This window comes from Leopardus geoffroyi, chromosome B3 (assembly GCF_018350155.1).
Source record: "Leopardus geoffroyi isolate Oge1 chromosome B3, O.geoffroyi_Oge1_pat1.0, whole genome shotgun sequence".
NCBI classification, from domain to species: Eukaryota; Metazoa; Chordata; class Mammalia; order Carnivora; family Felidae; genus Leopardus; species Leopardus geoffroyi.
This window is the reverse complement of record NC_059337.1, coordinates 54,001,043-54,017,032: the sequence shown is the minus strand read 5'-3', so window position 1 is coordinate 54,017,032 and position 15,990 is coordinate 54,001,043. Positions and strand designations below refer to the sequence as shown.

Here is a 15,990-nt window from a genome sequence, read left to right as displayed (position 1 = left end):
GGGGCCTCATAAATGATTACGGTTGCATAGAAACCAGCCTGGTCCTAACTCCACCTCTTGGGGACACAAGCTGTCCTTTCAGTTCCTTACACTCAAAACAACTTTTCCTTTGTGATTTGTGTTTATAGCAAAGCACATTCCTCCCAGGCCACCTGAGGCAACTGGGAGCCAGCTTCCTCTCTCTCTTCCCTTTCCCAATCCCACTGGGACAGTTTCATTGTATACCTGCCTCTGGGTCTATCTGTGAAATGAGGGCATGATCAAAAGTCTTCTCTCCAGCCCCCTGAGGCCCCCACAGTAATGACTCTGTGGAAAACCATTCCTCTCTCCTTGCACTGTGTTCCCGGTTTTCTTCTTCTTCACCACGTGAACATTGTGCTTCAGATTGTCAGTCTTCGATAGATCTTTCCTCCTTTCTGACAGTTCACTGAGATTCACCAGCCCCATCAAGAAAACAGTCAGCACACTGTTCTAGCTTCAGATTGGATGTGAATTAAATGTTGACATTACTTAGTTCTATCAAATTATCTCACCTTGCCTCTTAAAAATCAAAATGAAAAAAGCCAATTCTTCTGGTTATTAAGTCAGAGTTCCAGCCGGCGGCTTAAACTGCATGTGTTGGCGGGGAGGAGGTGTTATGTGTGTGAGTAACAGAAAAGATGTGCACAAAGGTGAATTCCTAACCAACATGAATATGTAGAAACATGAAGGCAATCACTAGTGTATAAGTATGGGCTTCAGAGAGGTTTCAATTTGGTCTCTCCTCCTCCTACCACAGAAACCAAATGATCGTGTCCATAAAGTGAGAATGGCAGTGGGAAATGGCTTGCGAGGAGATGTGTGGAGGGAATTCATCAGGAGATTTGGGGACATTAGCATTTATGAGTTCTACGCTTCCACTGAAGGCAATATTGGCTTTATCAATTATACGAGAAAAATTGGTGCTGTTGGGAGAGTAAACTACCTACAGAAAGTAAGTACACTGAAATATGAGAGTATATGTAGCCAGTTTTCAGAATGAAGAGACTTTTTTTTTAAGTTTATTTATTTATTTTGAGAGAGACAGAGACAGCATGAGTGGGGAGGGGCAGAGAGAGGGAGAGAGAGAATCCCAAGCAGGCTCAGCCCTGCCAGCACAGAGCCCAATAAAGCACTTAAGCTCACGAAATCATGAGATCATGACATGAGCTGAAACCAAGAGCTGGACACTTAACTGACTGAGCCACCTAGGTGCCCCAATGCAGACACGTCTTAAGAGATGTCATGATGACGTTATTTCTTACTGCATCAGAGCCATGGCCAATCCATGTAACCAAGAGAGAGGATTTGCTCCTTCTCTATGACAGTGAGCACAAAGTGACAGGACCCTTTAATTTTAAAATCTTAATTTCTCTTTTTTTTTCAAAAAATTTTTTCAGTTTATCCTTTCATTGTGAGAGAGAGAGAAACAGGGCACATGAGTGGGGGAGGGACAAAGAGAGAGGGAGAGAGAGAATCTCAAGCAGGATTTGCGTGCTGTGAGCGCAGAGCCCGATGTGGGGCTCAAACTCATGAACGAGGAGATTGTGACCTGAGCCGAAGTCAAGAGCTGGACACTTAACTGACTGAGCCACCCAGGCGTCCCTAAAAATCTTAATTTCTCTTAATAACAACCTATTACACTTTTGCTATCTGCAACTTATGTGAAGTCTTCCTGATGCCATTTATACATGTATGTGACCAAACTCCAGAAGGTTGCCAGTTCCATAAGTTTACCACACACTGTGAAATCACAGTTACCTGGGGAGTTTTTCATGTATGCAGGTGCAGGGTGTCACCCTCTGAGCTTTGGATTTAGTAGTTCTGAGGCAGGGCCCAGGCATCAGTGTTTTCCAAAAGCCAGGGCTGAGGAACTGCTGTGTAGACCTTCGAGAGAACTGGAATGCACTCCAGTTCTAGGATCTTACGAACATTTGTATTTGCCTGCAAACTCCACCGGTTATCTCTTATATGTAAGCCAGCTACATGGCAGTCTCTCTTCCCTCACAGTCACTTCTGGCCTAGGGTCTCTAGCCAGTCTCTTTGCATTTTTTTTTTTTTTTTTTTTGCTTTTGAGAAGTCTTCCAGGTGACCCCCTCTTTTTTCAGAATTCCAGCAACATTCAGCAGATGCTGAGCCTCCACATGCGTGAGCCATCGCTGTTGTCATTACACCTCTGGCGGCCCTTCCTGCCCAGCTGGCTGTGAACAGATACACCAGAGCTCCCAGGCAATGTGTCCCCAGGGACTGATGGGCAGAGTACAAAAGATAGCAATGCATGTGCATGAGAGAGCTGCCCCAAGAGATAAAATTTCAGCACCTTGCATCCTGAGTGACCTTGGGCGAGTCATTTATGTTCCTTAGGCCTCAATTTCATTGTTTGGAAAACAGAAATAAAAAAGAGAAAATGTAGGGCCTAGTGCCTGGCCCAAACTCAGTATTTAGTATAAGGGGAAAAGGTTATTGAAAGAATTAAATTAAATAACCTCTGAAAAAAATTCTTAGAGGACATAGCCCAAGGCCTGTCATATAAAGTTTTGAATAATTGTTAGCTGTAGTGATATTATCATCCTGTTCCTCACATCCGGGCCTTATCACAAGGCATTCTCAAGCCTGGGGAACCTCTCTGACATTGACAGCCACACCTGTGCCACGCAGGTCCCTCCACTGCCCTCCACATCTGTACCATACGGTGCAGCAGCCACTAGCTATGTGTGGCCACTTAAATTTAAATTATGTAAATGGAATTTTCAATTCAGTTCTTCACACACACTAGCCATGTTTCAAGTGCTCAGTAGCCACCTGTGTTTAGTGACTACCATGTTGAGCAGTACAGATGTAGAACATTTCCATCATCACAGAAACTCTACTGGGCAGTGCTGCTACAGACTAAGAATCAATTTCTACTCCCCACTGGAACCACTGCTGATAAAGTCAGTCTTTTCTAGTTAGCTTCAGTTCTACTTGTACCAAGCCCAGACGCTGGAGACCCAAGTCTAATGTAGTTCAGAACAAGAAAGGGCAGAAAGTTGAGTTGAGACATGGTGCAAGGTATCTATGTTGTTACTATTGACCCTCAAGAAGATGAGTTTCAAGGAAACTTTTGTTTTAAACCAAACCTAAGGACCTTAGAAGTCAGTGCTACGTATTAATAGTTCTTCCCAAAAAAAAAAAAAAATAAATAAAAATATATATATATATATATATATGTATGTACATATATATATATATATTTCTTTGCTCCTCATCCATGGACTGCCATGTTTTATTGTCAGTTTTTCTGCTTAAAACAAGAAGAGGGGTGCCTGGGTGTCTCAGTTGATTGAGCACCCACCCAGCTCTTGATTTTGGCTCAGGTTATGATCCCAGGGTCATGGGATTGAGCCCCACCTCAGGCTCTGTGATGAGGATGGAGCCTGCTTAAGATTCTCTCTCTCTCTCTCTCTGTCTCTCCCTCTGCCCTTCTCCCTGGCTTGCGCTCTCTCTCTCTCTCTCAAAAAATAAAAGCAAAACAAAACAAAACAAAAACAAGGAGTTATTTTTTAACTGAAGCACAAAGGGAAGAAGATGCCCCTGCAACTTATGTGGAAAGAAACATTGGTTACCAGCCCTAAATTTTTTATACTCTTGCAAATAAACAAGCCCTCCATTTGTTGACTATGAATGCTACTTGCCTTGTAATGGTTATTTGCTACTATTAAATATAAAATTTGAAATGGACACAATAATCATGGCTAATCATTACTTCTAAATCCTGTCATATTTAGTGGGGAAAGTAATAGTAGAGAGTATTAGCAGAGTTGAGAAAATAATATACTGATTACTCTTACTGCACTACATACATTTAAATTCTTATGCCATTGAAATATGTAAAATATGTATATGTAAAATATAATAGAGTGTTAATAATTTTATAGCCATAGGCATGAAATAATTATACCATTGAACCTTAAATATATTGGAGAACAGATGGAAACATGAATCATCTAACAGCGGCATACAGGATTTTTAAAATCCATTGTGATATGTTCACCAAAACACATGTATTGAGAGTGTTCATAACAGCATCATTTTTAATAGTCTAAAACTAGAAACAGTCCAGATGCCAGTTAACAGAAGGATAGATCAATCATGGCATATTCCTGCAAGGAAAATTCCATGGCAATAAAAAATAAACCACTGAAAAAAAACATTAACATGGCTAGATGAGTAACAGATATCATGTTCAGTGAAAGCAGCAGCACAAAGGCATATATTTCATTTCTTATTTCATTTATTTCAAGTGTAAGACTAATTGATGGTGGAGCACTGGATGGCTCAGTCAGTTAAGCATCTGACTTTGGCTCAGGTCATGATCTCGCAGTTCATGAGTTCAAGCCCCATGTCTGGCTCTGTGTTGACAGCTCTCTACCCCTCCCCTACTCACTTTCTATCTCTCTTTCTCTCAAAATAAATACACATTAAAAAAAAATTTTTTTAAGACTAATTGATGGTGGTAAGTCAGAATAGTGTTTACCTCGAAAGAAAGGGGGCAAAGGGAAAGTTTTTGCAGTACTGGAAATGTTTTATTTCTTGGTCTGGGTGGTAGTTACATGGATGTGTCCATATGTAATTTTATCAAGCTGGACACTAAAGATAATGTACTTTTTGTACTTCACGTATGCTGTACCACAATAAAAAGGAAAAAATGTGAAGGAATTTGTATTTAAAATGATATGTGTTAATTTTGCTAGAAAGTCATAACTTATGAGCTGATTAAATATGATGTGGAGAAAGATGAACCTGTCCGAGATGGAAATGGATATTGCATCCGAGTTCCCAAAGGTACAGTAGATTTTTGCTCAGCTAACCTGTGCCCTTTCTTAACTTGATCAAGTAACTGTTAAGAACTAGCATATCAATGCTAAAATGAATATGTGGTAAAAAATTTTTTAGAGTGGGGGGATAAAAGAGGTTTATTTTAAGTACCCTCAGAAATAGTTACAGAAATTCCAAAAGATACTAATTTACCACTACATGTAACATAATTATACTTTGAAACCTAGCTTAACTTCTTAATTATGAGGTAAGTGTTTTGAGGAAAGGGATATGTAATCATGGTTGCAAAGCTATAGTTAGCTTTACAAGGTCTACCTTCAAGCTTAGACTACTGTGCATTTGTCCAAGTATGTGTGTAAATCATTATTCCATAAAATACTAGCATTTTTAGAATTACAAGTGTGTGGCCACATGGGATACTGTACTTTGTGTGTATGGTCTATATGTATGTATAGGATGTATATGGACATACACGTGCACGTGCATGGATAGTGACACTTCCTTCAGCTAGCTTGTTGCCAATGGATTGTATGGCAACAGTTTTGTTTGGTTAGTTCGGTTTTTTGGTTTCTTTGGTTTTTGTTCTTTAGCATTCACCACTTCTTATCATTGTGTTATTTTGCTCCAAAGCTGGGCAATTTTTTAACATTTCTCTCCAGGAGTAAAAAATGCAAAGTTGCTAACTGAAAATTCTCATGACCTCTGTTGCTCCCACTCTACCATATATCTGAATTCAGACATACCCTACCTGTTTCAAAACTCCCTGTTCATTTTTTTATCTTTTTTTTAAGTTTATTTATTTGGGAGGGAGAGGAGTGCAAGCAAGGGAGGGGAGAGAGAGAGAGAGAGAGAGAGAATCCCAAACAGGCTCTGCCCCAACGCGGGGCTCAATCCCATGACACGGGGCTCGATCCCACGAGCCTGGGATCATGACCTGAGCTGAAATCAAGAGTCAGACACTTAACCAACTGAGCCACCCAGGCACCCCTATCACAAATTTTAAAATCTGGGAGTAGTTTGGAAAAAAACCTTATATGCTAATTTCAGCCCAGGGCTAATTTACTAACTGGAGCAATGTCCACTGGCAGGATTTAGGCTTAGATGAGGGATAAACATATTTTCTGTAAAGTGGGATAAAAATTATTTTGAACACAGTTGCTTTTCAGAGAATTTAATATCAACTTTACTAACAAATATATATGGAAGTTCAAGATCTAGTATTTGGAAAATCTATGCATATAGTCAATCAAAACAGATTGAAAGAGAATTTTATAAGTTTGTGTCTTGGAAATGCTATAAAATTAAGATGGGATGATGGGGATATCTCACTTGTGAGTTGTCTTAGGTTGTGGAAAATTAAAGATTGAGGTAAAGGAGAAAATATCTTCCATTTGTAAGTTCAGAAACTGATTCCTACTAATATATGCAAATTATTGAAATGATAAGCATGTAAATGTTGCTACCATACATAGAAAATGAAATCAATGTTTTATCAGCTTTATAAATGATTTATAATAAAGGTAACTGAAGGGGTACCTGGGAGGCTCAGTCGACTCTTGATCACAGGTCAGGTCTTGATCTCAATGTCATGAATTCCACACTGAGTGTGGAGCCTACTTTAAAAAAAGGAGGAGGGGAGAGGGGTAACTGAAAATGCAACTTGAATAACATTGCATTACATTTTTCTGAGTGTATTTTAATTACAAAGAAAGTCTTTAATTTTTTCATTGTTGAAGATAGGTTTAGTACTAGCCTCTGTAAGGTTAAAAAATGGTATTTGTCCATTTAGGGGCCATGTTTTAAGATGTCCATTTTTGAGTGTATGGCAACAGTTTTATGAGAATGTTAGTAATAAAATTTGCCTACTGCTATCACATAAAATAACAATTTACTTTCTTCTGCCTTAGGTGAAGTTGGACTCCTTATTTGCAGAATCACACAACTCACACCCTTTAGTGGCTACGCTGGAGGAAGTGCTCAGACGGAGAAGAAAAAACTGAGAGATGTCTTTAAGAAAGGAGACCTCTATTTCAATAGTGGAGATCTCTTAGTGATTGACCATGAAAATTTCATCTACTTTCATGACAGAGTTGGAGATACTTTCCGGTTGGTTTCTTTGAGTTATTGAGTCAAAAACAAACACATGCACAATTTGGCTTACTCCTAAATTGGAACTGCATTCCACTTTGGCTGCAGTGCCCCATTTCCCTCTATCTCTTTGGCATGTCCATCCAAACTTCTATATTCCCAGAAAATAAGGAGCAAACCACAGGAAGTGTCACTCTTCCTACAAGTGTCACTCCTGCAATGCACAGATAAGTTGGTTGAGCAACACCAGTTGAGAAATAGGCAGAAAACCTGTGCCTGATTTTTGGAGCCTAACTAACAGTGTATCCAGTTTCTCTCATTTATCCTCAGTTGTTACCAGTCACCCCTAGGATAGCCCAGGGTTTCACACTATTTCCAGTCGTGGGGCTTTTCTTCAGATAAAATCAAATGCAAGCTAATACGGAGCTGATCTAGCCGAAGAGGAAGTGAGAGGTTCTGAAATCCACTATTCACCTCCCTCCCACTCTCCATCCCTAACCATTCCCACAGAAACCCAAGTCAGCACCATGAAATTTGAAAGTCATTATAATAAGACCATGAAACTAATTCCCAACAACAGCATGGTCCTCCAGCTTCTCTCATGGTCCTCTCATGACACTTTGGTTTAATCAACTTCCCTCCTGTGCAAGCTCCCTGAGGCCAGGCCTTGTGTCTGCTGGTTCACTCCCCAGCACCTAGCACAGTGCTTGACACACATAAATACTTTTGCGTGAATGCATGCGGAAGGGATGGAAGTTGTCTGGCTGTAGTAGGCAGAGCAAGAATACAAATGAGGAGACCTGAGCTCCTAGGCTCACCCCTACTCCTGGCCAGCTGTGCTGTCAAGGCTGGTAACCTTTTTCACCCATGAAATGAAGGTCCCAATGATCCAGAGTGTTCCTTCCGTCTTTGGAGTATTCCATGACTCAGGATCCATACCATGATTTTATGCAACCTTCATGTTACTAAAAAGATACTTCCAGGAGATCTAAAGAATTTTTAAATGTAGACAAATTTTAAAGCCTTATTAAGTAGACGAGTATAGGTTGGGCACTAACGTTATAATCTCCCTGTAAATAAAGCATGGTATTTTATTTGCTACTCAAAGCTTTCTCATTGCCATGAGACCCTGAAATACAGGTATGAAACCAACCAAAGTTAGTGAGTGAGAAAAGTGGGAGACCTAAACACAACAAAAAGTTACTGAGATTTGTTCTTGATTTCCAGTACCTTTCTTAGGCCAAACCTGTATTTCAACATTAGAACATTCTTTGTATCGTGTTTCATGTGGTGAGATTGGAATTCCACATTTTATTATTTCAATGCCTTTGTCTATGCCTTTGTCTTTTGTTTCTCAAGCAGAATGCCTCTCCTGTGACTAAGTCCCAGGAGATTTGAGAGCAGAGATGGGAAAACAAATGCAGACACCTTGCAGGGCCTAGAAGAGATGCGTGCTCTGCCATGGAACCGTGGGCCAGGGACCACCAGTAACCTCTGCTAACCTTGCCTTTTCTTCCAGCTGGAAAGGGGAAAATGTGGCCACCACTGAAGTAGCTGATATCGTAGGACTGGTTGATTTTGTCCAGGAAGTAACCGTTTATGGAGTGTCTGTGCCAGGTACACATAAGTCTCTGTGTAAACCTATACAGTAACTGAACATCATTTTAACCCCATGGCAAAGTTTGTCATCACTTTTGCCTCCCTGCTGGAGAACCAGTCTCTTTCAGCCACCTGGGAGTAAGGGGCTGATGTCTGGTTTATATTCCATTATAAATCAGCCAACTCAGCACATCTGAACTTGGCCTTCCTCTGTGGCTCAGCTCCCCAGCTGTTCTTGGGCTCTCAGGCAAGCCAGATCTCTGCAAGATGCAGGGTCCCATGCTACATTTGTCATGCCTCGAGAAAAGACGTGTCAGGCTTGATAGCTGGGAAATGGTATCTTGGCCTCGGAACCGAGTATCACAAGTAACAGCAAGTATATTTGCTAGGAGAAAAAACTGAAAAGGAGCTGCCTTTGTCCAGACTTCTTTTAAAACAGATCCTTGACCTCAGCTCACCCCAGTGAGTTTCAGAATCATCACACAGAGTGGTGTCACCAAGCCTTCATCTGCAGATCTGCCTCTGCCAGCAGAGTGGGGAGAGCTGAGGTCTGACTTTGGGTCCCTGGCTCCAGTACCTGGGGCTGTTTGACTTCAGACAAATCACTAAAATTAGGGGTAATATCAGCCCTGACGTTGAGATTGTTAAGAGAACTCATTCGCTTCAATTATGTAAACACTAAACATACACCTACCAGACGTATACATGAGTGCTGTCATTGGAAGAAATCGTTTTAATTACATAGATGAGAGAGGATTAAAACTTCCAAGTCACTGTCCAACTCTAAGGTGCTAGGGATATTAGTATTCCCCCAGAACTCAGTATTTGGGATTCTCACCTATATTCAAAATATAAATCCAAGAGTCTCTCTTTCCTAAGCTGTGGTGGTTTCACATAACTTTGTGCTGTCTTTTTTTTTTTTTTTTTAAGAATATTTGAGATTTTCTCTTCCCTGTTCCTCTCCAGCACAACGACAATGATATGATAGGAAGTGCAGCCACATCTCAGGTCACAGAGCGTGACCTGAGTGCACGCTGCTCATGTTGGAACGTGGGCTGAATTAACACGAGAGCCCGTGGCAAGGTTGTCAGTCATCACGCTGCGCTGGGCTCTCACAGACCCCACCTGGCGTGTTGTGTGCACCTCTAAATGCTGGATTTAGGTAGCAACACAAAAGAATGTGTATGAGAAGGTGAGAGAATCTGGGGGAATGGATTGGAAGGATCGAGTCCACTGCTCTTCAGAGTGGGGCCCCTGGCCCAGCACCACTGGGGAGCTTGTGAAACAACATGATTTCTCAGGCCAACCCCAACCCTTACTGAATCAGGTTCTCTGGGGTGGGGCCCAGGGACCTGTGTTTTAACAAGCCATCCAGTGATTCTTAAAAGCAATGAAGTTTGACTTGGGGGTGATGAAAATGTTCTAGAACTAGATAATGGTGATAGTTACACAACATTGTGAATGTATCAAATACCACTGAATTGGGCACATTAAAATGGTTAAGATGATGAATTTTATGCTATGTGTGTGTTACCACAAATTTTTAGAAGATACTAAATTTTGAGAAGCACTGAAGCCTCGTCTGACCAATCATCAGGATCATCTGGGAAACTTTCATTTTTTTTTAAGTTATTGAAATTCAAATTAATTAACCTGCAGTGCAATATTAGTCTCAGGTGTAGAGTACAGTGATTCAGTCTGGGAGAGTGTTTAAAGCCTAGATCTAATGGATCAGAACCTCTGGGGTTTGGGACTCAGACACTTCATGTCTTCTTTTAGTCCCCAGGTGACTCTAACAACCAGTAAGGTTTGGGAGTTACCGATCTAGAACAAAAAGGAGATTAATGGTTTTCACATGGTTGGAAGGCAGTCAAAGTAGAACAAGGAGCAGGTGTGCTTGCCATACCCACAGCGAGCAGCACGAGAGCCAAGGGATTGAAATGACCAGGGAACAAATTTTAGCCTGAGATGTCTCCTATAACCAGAGAGATTAACAACACAAAAGTCTATCTCCTGAGGTGGGGAATGGCCCACCAGCTGGGGCGTGTAGAGAGGCTGGATGTCCACTCAAGATCCTGTGAGAATTCTTGCTGCATTGAAATATTAGACATAGGGGCACCTTGGTGGCTCAGTCAGTTGAGCATCCAACTCTGGATTTTGGCTCAGCTCGTGATCTCAGGGTCCTGGGATGGAGCCCCGAGTCAGGGTCTGCACTGAGCATGGAGCCTGCTTGAGAGTCTCTCTCTCTCCCTCTGCCCCTCCCCTGCTTGCTCGATCTCTCTCTATCTCAAATAAATAAGATGGAAAAAAAAATATTAAAGATAAACTGAGAAGTGTCTCTCAGCTTTTAGATTCTGTGATTCTCGATGCCATGCCAGCTGCTGGCTGGCCTGACAGGCACATGGCCAGCCTTGCTGCAGCCCAGGAATGTGGCAGGTCTATCTACAAGGCAATCTACCAGGGTGAATTTCAGTATCAAAGGGCTCAGCAAGGCCTTCACAGATCTCAGCTTTGGACCAGGAAGGTACACCAAAGTGTAAGCCCAGTTGACTGTTATCAGATGTCACACCAGAACTTCCCAACTACTCTCTAGAACTTTTTGTTCTCAACAGAACTTTCTGCAGTGATGCAAATGTTCTATGCACTATCCACTATGGTAGCCAATAACCACTACATGGCTATTAAGGACTTGAAATTGTGGCTAGTACAACTGAGGAATTGAATTTTTTTTTAGTTTGTGTTATTAGAATTAATTTTGATAGCCAAATGAAACCAGTGGCTACCATACTGGACAGTGCAGCGCTAGAGAAACTCTGGCCAGAACAGTTGTAAACTGGAACCTCCCCCCTGGAGCTAAACTAGCCCCAAACCAACCCCTGGGAACTGGGGCAGAGATCTGAGACTCAATAGGCCTATTCGTCTCAGTTGGGCATTGTCTCTGTCAGAGCAAGAGGCAAGGAGCCAGTCAGTGCTGAAGATTTCTGTTGCATCAGCCTCTGCCTTGATTGGGAAAGAAGCTTATTGGACACATTTGAGATTCCTAAGATGGTTGCTTTTGAGCAAACTACCAGGGACCCCTAGAGAAAGAGGGTCCTGTGCCCTGTCTCCCTCCTTCAGGTATGAGGCAAATTGTAGAGGCGTGCATTTCCTTTCTCTTAATGTTTCCTCTTGTTTCACGCCTTCTTTGGAGCCACAGGTAAACACAATCACCATGGGAGAGGTTTCAAAAGCTGCGGCCCAGGTGGCAAAGGGCACAAGGCAGCCCCTTCCCCTCTCTGATTACAGTTAGGTAGTTCAGCGAAGTGGATCTCAATGGATCTCAACTCCCACCCAGTCTGGTGGATCAGGCAAAAGATGTATTAATACCTAATTATTGCTGTCTTTACAAGAAAACAGTGTAGTCATTGTGCTTAACTCCTCCCCACTTACCTTGCTGCCCAGACAGGAAGGAGCTGCTGGATCCTCGTCTCTGTGGAGCCACAGCCTTGGGGAATATAGCTCATCAATGGGAGGGCCCACAGCCGCTTGCCTTTGCACCTCCCATCACCCTCCTGACCCCCAGCTTCTCTGAAATGCAGAAAGGCAAAATCTCAAAGGTGGTATTTGTGTCTGGATGCACAACAGACCTGACACAACACCCTAAAGAACAACCTGAGCTCAATTGTTCATGACAGTGGAACAAGGACTTCTCACTGGAGTCCAAAAAAAAAAAATTCCCTCAGCCACCAGTAGGGCCTATTTTCTACTCTGGTGTTTTCATTTAGGCTGCTGAGAAGGATGACCGTTGATTGCCTCAATCTGGTTTCTGACTTTGTCTATTGTTTGCTGTGTGAACTTGAACAAGTCTCGTACTATATCTTTAAGCCTTAGTACTTTCATCTGTAAAATGGAGATCATATTTATACCTTTTCGGAAGGTTGTTGTGAGGGTTGAATGAAATAGTCCATAAAACACACTTAGTATAGGGTCTGGCATATAATGAAGATTTAATCAGCGTATAGCTCTTGTTATTGTTGTTATAGTCACTTTAGAATAACTTCCACGTATACCTGAAATAAAAATTCCGACTATCCAAAAGAAACCCATGTCAATGTTCTCAGCCCACTTTGAACTAGGAAAACATCATAAATAGTATAACACGTCTAATTTTTTCTCTTTATTTCTAGGTCATGAGGGTCGAATTGGCATGGCCTCTATCAAAATGAAGGAAAACCAGGAATTTGATGGAAAAAAACTCTTTAACCATGTTGTCGATTACCTGCCCAGTTATGCAAGGCCCCGGTTTCTAAGAATACAGGTGAGAGACTTCTTGTTGTTGAGTTCAATTATTCTCTCTCTCTTGGAGACCGCTGCGTCGTAGGGAACAACTCCCTTCTACCACGGTGACCATATTGGCCAGATTGTCACTACCCTTGCCAGGAAGCTCCACAAGGAAGCAGAAGTATCAGAAAATAGAGCTAGCAGAAGCCAAATCCTGATCCCCTTTTCCCTAAAATGACAAACCAGGTCATTCAGCAGCAGTATTAGCAAATAATTCACAAAGTCTATGGTTTGATGAAGTATGACAGATACTTAAAATGTTTCCAGTTTTAAAGGATGGAAAAATCCACTGAAGCTCTACACCTTCCTACCGTGTGAAACTTAGTTGGGAAGCATTAGCCAGTTGGAGCTGTCAAATGTTTAACTATCACCACTAGGTGTCCCACATCACTAGAGGGATGTGTTTTTTCGCAAACATTAATCCATGTTAGCCTAACATTCTCTCACTTTTGGACTCTGAGCAATATGATTCTGTAGCTGAAGACTTGAGGAAAGAAATGTTAGGCTACCAGCTCTTGTGGAAGTTGTATGTTATTTCTGTTGATGTTCATAAAGCATGGACATTTATAATGAGATGGTGGAGAGACGTGAAAATTGAAATACGCTCAGATCATCCATCATCTATCAATTGAAGGAAAAAAGCTTCAGCCTAGTGGACAAACAGGCTGAGAAAATAGAGCGGTCTGTGTGTAGATGATCCCTAACCCCACCCCACCCTAAATCAGGATATTTTAGTAAAACCGGAAGCTCACTAAGCAACAGACTGCCCTGCAGGGGAGGGGTAGAGGGAGAGAATCCCAAGCAGGCTCCATGCCTGCAGTGCAAAGCCAGATGTGGGGCTCAAACTCATGAACCATGAGATGATGATCCGAGCCAAAATCAAGAGTCGGACACTTAACCGACTAAGCCACCTAGGCACCCCTGCTCTGCTCTGCATTTCACCCTCCACGGCCCCTCCCTCCTCACAGGTGATCTTAAAGCCTCAGAGGAATGAAAAGCTACCTGCACAAAGGGCCCCCTAGTGGAGCTTCTGTAAACAGGAGGTATTGAACTAGCTTCCCCAACCTCTCTCAGGAGCCAGAGCTACCATACACCCCACCCTCTGCCGTTTGCCCGAACCCTAATCTGTTCACAAAACACTGCAACAGTGTGGATTGTTTGATGTTTTCCAGGACACCATTGAGATCACTGGAACTTTTAAACACCGCAAAGTGACCCTCATGGAGGAGGGCTTTAATCCTGCAGTCATCAAAGATGCCTTATATTTCTTGGATGACAAAGCAGAAATGTATGTGTCTATGACTGAGGAGATTTACAATGCCATAAATGATAAAACTCTGAAACTCTGAATATTCCTAGGAGGATAACTCATATTTCCAGAAAGAAATTAAAAGGACCTAGTGCAACCACTTGATATAATCCAACCTTAATTTGATTGAAGATTGTAACATGTCATTTTTTATGCATTCCAATAATGGGAGACTTTTAAAAATTATACCTGAGCCGTTGCACGCGAAAATATTTAGAGATGATTAGTTTTCAGTTTGCACCTACTGTTTGTATTTGCAGACTAAGCTTGTTAGAGGGTGCATTATTTTTTAAATATGTAATAAAATAGATGAATGCTAACATATGAGATGGCATTGTCTCTTTCCTGACTTTAAATGCAAATCCTGAGCCTAAGAGCCTCATTGGCATCTTTTCATAGGTGTCCTACTCATAATGATAATGGCATCCTAGGTTTAAAAAAAAAAAAAGGCAAGAAATTGAAAGGTGAGGGGGATGCAACACCAATGAACTCCAATGAACACCAATGAACAGTCCAGCTCTACTGTGAAGCCAACTTTCCCCTCCTATCTTGGCCACTGTCTACAAATTGCGTTGTCCAGCAGGTGAGAATGCCAACTATAGTTTTTGAAGGAGCCTAAGTCAACAGCATCAGAATTCTATATATAGAAGGTGTCAGTAGGTATTTTTTAACTCCATCAAGGCTTATAGGCTCGAGTGTCTTCAGGAATCACATGAGTAATGTGGACTAGAGAAACAGGTCACAAATGAATGTGGCAAACGTGAGGGTACTACTTAGCTTCAGTTGGCTGATTATTGTCATGTGGGAATACAGTTTAGGTACTTCCAAGATCTGATTATTTAGAAAACAGAAACCCAGATATTCATGTGAATCTCCCAGTCTTTTAAATTTGTGAAGTTTCAAATTTTATAAGACTTCCACGCACCCAACAAAATGGATGTGTGGACCAGATAAGTCCCAGATCTCCAGTGAGTACCCCCAGTCCCATATACTCCTCAAACCTGAGCTGGTTTCACTCCACACCCAGTCTCCTATCAAACAGCCTGTTTATTTAAGGACCCAGGGCCCTTTGACATGATGCAGGTGGGTTTGGGAACTTCAAGGAGCTCCTTCAGACAGGCTGTTTCTCCTTACACTCAGCTGGCTCCCTTCCTCAACAGAACTCCTTAACCTCTGCATGTGTTAGCTACAGTTTCAGGAATAGGTCCTTAGTAGCAGCAATCAAGACATGTTTACTAGAGTTTTTCCTAGGAAACAGGAATGTCATGGTCACTAAGTCCATGTCAAGGAAGTATAATCCAAGTTTACCCCAGCCTCCTTAAAAGAAGTGGAGTTTCCTTCCCTAAAGGACATCCTCCGATGACCAGGAGCTGGCAAGGGGCCCCAATTGTCCCTCAATGTAATCCCCATAAGGCCCCGGGAAAACATATCTAGGGATCCTTAATGATAGATACAGGAGAGGTTGCCGCTCTCACCCCCCACACAGTACTAGAAGTATTTTTTAAACTCTCATTCTTTCAAGTGACTACCAAGAAGATTCATGACCTGAATCCCTGCCCCCACTCTTTATGCCCAATGATGACCATTTCTGAGTGCTTAATATGTATAAGGGACTTGACCATGGCCTCAGGAAAACTCTGGATACCCTTGTGTCTTTGCGAATTTTGCCAATAATTTAGAACATTGTTGTTTATGAGTTAGCACTTAAGAATGTTTGCAAAATTCTAAGTATCTCTGCCTTCGCTATATTGATCTCCCAGCGAGAATTGAACCCAAGTGATGGGAAAGAGCATGACTTCTGTTTTCGGAAGTATCACGTTGTGCAGTTGTGTCACTTG

The 15,990-nt window shown here is 41.9% G+C and overlaps 1 protein-coding gene across 1 annotated transcript in view; it reads left to right on the top strand.

Moving 5' to 3' along the window:
- SLC27A2 (solute carrier family 27 member 2) overlaps positions 1-14,476 on the top strand; it is a 44,512-nt gene extending 30,036 nt beyond the window's left edge. The window contains exons 5-10 of the mRNA XM_045449774.1: positions 779-973; positions 4,752-4,842; positions 6,744-6,942; positions 8,444-8,541; positions 12,690-12,820; positions 14,016-14,476. Of these exons, the coding sequence (XP_045305730.1) occupies positions 779-973; positions 4,752-4,842; positions 6,744-6,942; positions 8,444-8,541; positions 12,690-12,820; positions 14,016-14,192 (891 nt within the window). The 3' untranslated portion in view covers positions 14,193-14,476. The remainder of the gene's footprint in view (positions 1-778; positions 974-4,751; positions 4,843-6,743; positions 6,943-8,443; positions 8,542-12,689; positions 12,821-14,015) is intronic.
- Positions 14,477-15,990: the final 1,514 nt, after the last annotated feature.